This window comes from Penaeus chinensis, chromosome 31 (genome assembly GCF_019202785.1).
Source record: "Penaeus chinensis breed Huanghai No. 1 chromosome 31, ASM1920278v2, whole genome shotgun sequence".
In the NCBI taxonomy this organism is placed as follows: domain Eukaryota; kingdom Metazoa; phylum Arthropoda; class Malacostraca; order Decapoda; family Penaeidae; genus Penaeus; species Penaeus chinensis.
In genome coordinates, this window is record NC_061849.1 from 31678749 (window position 1) to 31683333 (window position 4585).

General features: G+C 35.5%; 1 protein-coding gene across 2 annotated transcripts in view; it reads left to right on the forward strand.

The window, feature by feature from the left end:
• The window catches only part of LOC125042235 (rhodopsin-like), a 4487-nt gene extending 1856 nt beyond the window's left edge, over positions 1-2631 (forward strand). The window contains exons 1-2 of one of the 2 annotated variants that reach the window (XM_047637757.1): positions 710-796; positions 1397-2631. In XM_047637757.1, the coding sequence (XP_047493713.1) occupies positions 1397-2524 (1128 nt within the window). In that variant the 5' untranslated portion in view covers positions 710-796 and the 3' untranslated portion in view covers positions 2525-2631. Of the gene's footprint in view, positions 1-709; positions 797-1396 lie in introns of those variants that run through there. The other variant, XM_047637758.1, reaches the window with a different exon arrangement.
• The last annotated feature ends 1954 nt before the right edge of the window (positions 2632-4585 follow it).

Sequence of the window (4585 nt, forward strand, 5' to 3'; positions counted from 1 at the left end):
ATATATATATATATATATATGCATATATGTGTATATATATGCATATATATGTACATATATATAAATTGATAGATTGATAAATAGATATATGCATATACATATATATATATATATATATATATATATATATATATATTACACACAAACATATAGATATGTGTGTGTGTGTATGTATGTGTGCGTATGTGTATGCGTGTGTGTGTGTTTATACATATTTGTGAGTATATATCTAGATATGTATACATAATATATATGTAAATACATATATTTATACATATATATGTATGTATGTATACGTGCACACACAAACACACACACACACATATATATACATATACATACATACACACACACACATATATATACATATACATACATATACACAAACACACACGTGAGTGTCTGTGTATACACACACACACACACACACATACTTGAGGGAACGTGTTTGAGTATATGCATATGCACACACATACACAAATATTTATGTACATGGGAATATATATATATATATATATATATATATATATATATATATATATATATATATATGTATATATATATATCACTTCCAGAGGTGCTACATAACTAACAACAACTGAGCCTGAACACTAACGTCATATTTTTCGCTAATGTGATTAGGGCTGCCAGTACTACAGTATATATAAGGCTCCCCGCGGTCTACGAGATCCAGTTACCTGTCAAGGGTCTCACACACATCAGGTTGTCACTGAGTGCAAAGTAGTTCTGAAAAGAAATTTCTTTGCCTCACATTAAAAGCACATCCATCTTGAAGGTAAAGTGTACAATTTGATACCAAAAGTTCTTAAAGTGTACTGTATTATCAATGTCATTATGTAGTGTAATAATGTATGAGATTTAAGATACATATAAATAAATATTTATATATATACATATATATATATATATATATATATATATATATACATAAAAGATAATGGACTATATATGTATATATAAATAAATGAAAATAAATATGTATATATACATATATACACATATGTGTGTATATATATTTATATATATATATATGTATATACATATATATGATATATACATACATACATTATATATGTGTGTGTATATACATAATTATGAATATATATGCATATATACATATAAATATGAATATATATATATATATATATATATATATATGCACATATATACATATATATATGTGTGTATATGTATACATAAACACACACACATATGTATATGTATATAAACATAAATACACACACAAACACATACACACATATAGGGATATATATAATATATATACACACATAATTTGTGTATAGTAATATACATACGCAACTTGTAGAAAATAAATAGAAAACCAAATGACGATGCATTCTATTTCTTATAACAGATGTCGTGGAACAACGCAGCCATGGCTACTAACGCCCTCCCATCCACCAATCCCTATGGGAACTACACAGTGGTTGACACTGTGCCAAAGGAACTTCTCCATATGGTGGATTCCCATTGGTACCAGTTCCCTCCCATGAACCCACTCTGGTATAGCCTCGTTGGCTTCTGGATGGTAATCATGGGATGTCTCTCCGTTGCCGGCAACTTCGTCGTCATTTGGGTCTTCATGAACACCAAATCTCTCCGAACACCTGCTAACCTCTTGGTCGTTAACCTGGCCATGTCTGACTTCCTGATGATGTTCACAATGTTCCCACCCATGGTCATCTCTTGCTACTGGCAGACCTGGACTCTTGGAGCATTCTTCTGCGAGATCTATGCTTTCCTTGGTTCTCTGTTCGGCTGCGTTTCCATCTGGACCATGGTCTTCATCACTGCTGACCGATACAATGTCATCGTTAAGGGAGTGTCTGCTGAACCTCTGACTTCTGGCGGTGCCATGGCAAGGATTGCTGGTACCTTGGCTGCCTCTCTTGCCTGGTGCCTTCCTCCCTTCTTCGGCTGGAACCGTTATGTGCCCGAGGGCAACATGACCGCTTGTGGCACTGACTACTTGACTGAGACCACCCTGAGCAAGAGCTACCTTTGGGTGTACTCCGTGTGGGTGTACATCTTCCCTCTCTTCTACATCATCTACAGCTACACCTTCATCGTCAAGGCTGTTGCTGCTCACGAGAAGGGAATGCGCGAACAGGCCAAGAAGATGGGAGTCAAGTCCCTGAGGAGTGAGGAAGCCCAGAAGACCTCTGCTGAGTGCCGCCTTGCCAAGGTTGCTCTCATGACTGTCACCCTGTGGTTCATGGCCTGGACCCCCTACTTCATCATCAACTGGGGAGGCATGTTCAACAAGCCTATGGTTACTCCTATTTTCTCCATCTGGGGTTCCGTCTTCGCCAAGGCCAACGCCGTCTACAACCCCATCGTGTACGCTATCAGCCACCCCAGGTACCGAGCTGCTCTTGAGAAGAAGCTTCCTTGCCTTGCTTGCGCTACTGAGGGACAAAATGGCTCTGATGCCGGTTCCACTGGCACTGCTCAGGTCTCCGAGAAGACTGAGTCTGCTTAAAAGGATGGCAATACTGACATAGTTCTGAACATTTCCAAAAATAAACAAAAATGAACAAAATTTTACCCTTGTTTCCGAATTAAAATAAATCCAACTCTACACTGCAATAAGATTTGTCTTTTTCCTTTATCTGAAAATTTTATACTTTATGTGTCTATATGAATACTTGTGTATTAATATTAACATACATTATTTATATATATTCACACAGACACTTGTATATGTATAAATGTATACATATATTCATGTATATACATATATTCACGCATATATATACATATATATACATATATATGTGTATGTATATATAAATATACTTATATTCACGCATATATATAAATATATATATGAGTGTGTTTATGTATATATATATATATATATATATATATATACACACAAGTGTACACAAACACACACACATATACACACACACACATTTATTTATATATGTATATATATACACGTTGCGTATGTATATATATATTGCATATATATATATATACCTATATATATATACATACATATTTGTGTTTATATATGTATATATATGTGTATGAATGTATATATTCACATAAATATCTGTCTGTGCTGTATATATATATATATATATATATATATATATATACACACATTTATATATATACATATATATATATATATATATATATATATATATATATATATACACATATGTATATAAGTGTGTGTGTACACACACATGTAAATTTATATATATATATATATATATATATATATATATATATATATATATATATGTGTGTGTGTGTGTGTGTGTGTGTGTGTGTGTGTGTGTGTGTGTGTGTGTATTTATATCTGTCTATCTGTCATCAAATTTGGAATCGAACTGGCACACACGAGCAATTGTAGATGCAGATTAATAAAAAACGACGAGACAAGAGCACTGCATAAGGTGCGAGAACTAGGGTGCAGACGAAAACACCAGCGCAGGACATCATGACTAACTGAGAAACCACCGTACGAGTTGAGGGGCAGATATGAACTAAGAATTTTAGAGACTCAGTAATAAGGCACAAATAGTTGCGCAGAAAAACAACTAACGCATTGTGTACGGGCCAATTATCGCGAAGGTAAGGATGCGCACTTGGAGGGAAGCCTGCCATAGACAAAGAGAGGGCAGGCTGGGGTTCGCCAGGACGGCACGCTGGCGCCTTTTGGGTTTTTCTGTGAATATTTCTGAACTTTGTAACAGACTCCCTTCGATAGTGGATTACAACAGCGACCTGTGATCTGATATAAAAAGGTGAAGATAAGTATATTGGTCCGTGTAAACCACTAAACTCATCCTTTTATTTCTTTTTCCGATTTTACCTTGTGTTTCTCTTAGTTAGTTTAAGTTCAATAAATATAAGAGATGTGAAAGGAAAAGCATCTAGAATTACAAAGTATATAAGATTCGGCAGCAATGGCCCAAACAATGTGTTCTTATTGTAAACAAAGTGATATTTTTTAAAGTAAGAGCTGATGAACTAGTCTTTATATGCAAATGTACTAAGTACTTTAAATGCCCACATGACCACACGTATGCCTATACGTAACTACGTTCGTGCGCAATCACGCACACGAACAAGCCCTTACATAGTTACCCTCGTTCACACGTACATGCATACTTACACACAAACGCGCGCGCGCGCGCACACATATGCACACACACACACACACACACACACGCACGCACGCGTGCACACACACACGCACGCGTGCACACACACACACGCACACGCATACGCAGACTCACACGCACACACACACACACAAATACACACACATGCATGTACATACACACACTCTACATATGCATACACATACACGTACTTATGCTCGTACATGAAGAAGTGAAGAACTTTGCGCATTTAAACTGATTTTAGAGTTTAGTCCTTTATTTACCACCCTGGCTAACTGCACAGGCGTAGGTAAGCTGTGGTACATTTAATGCATGGTCATAACATTACATAGTGGTATTACATTTGAATTTTAGCCTATAACATTATCATGAGTACTTTATCAGTTTCAGGAAAGGAA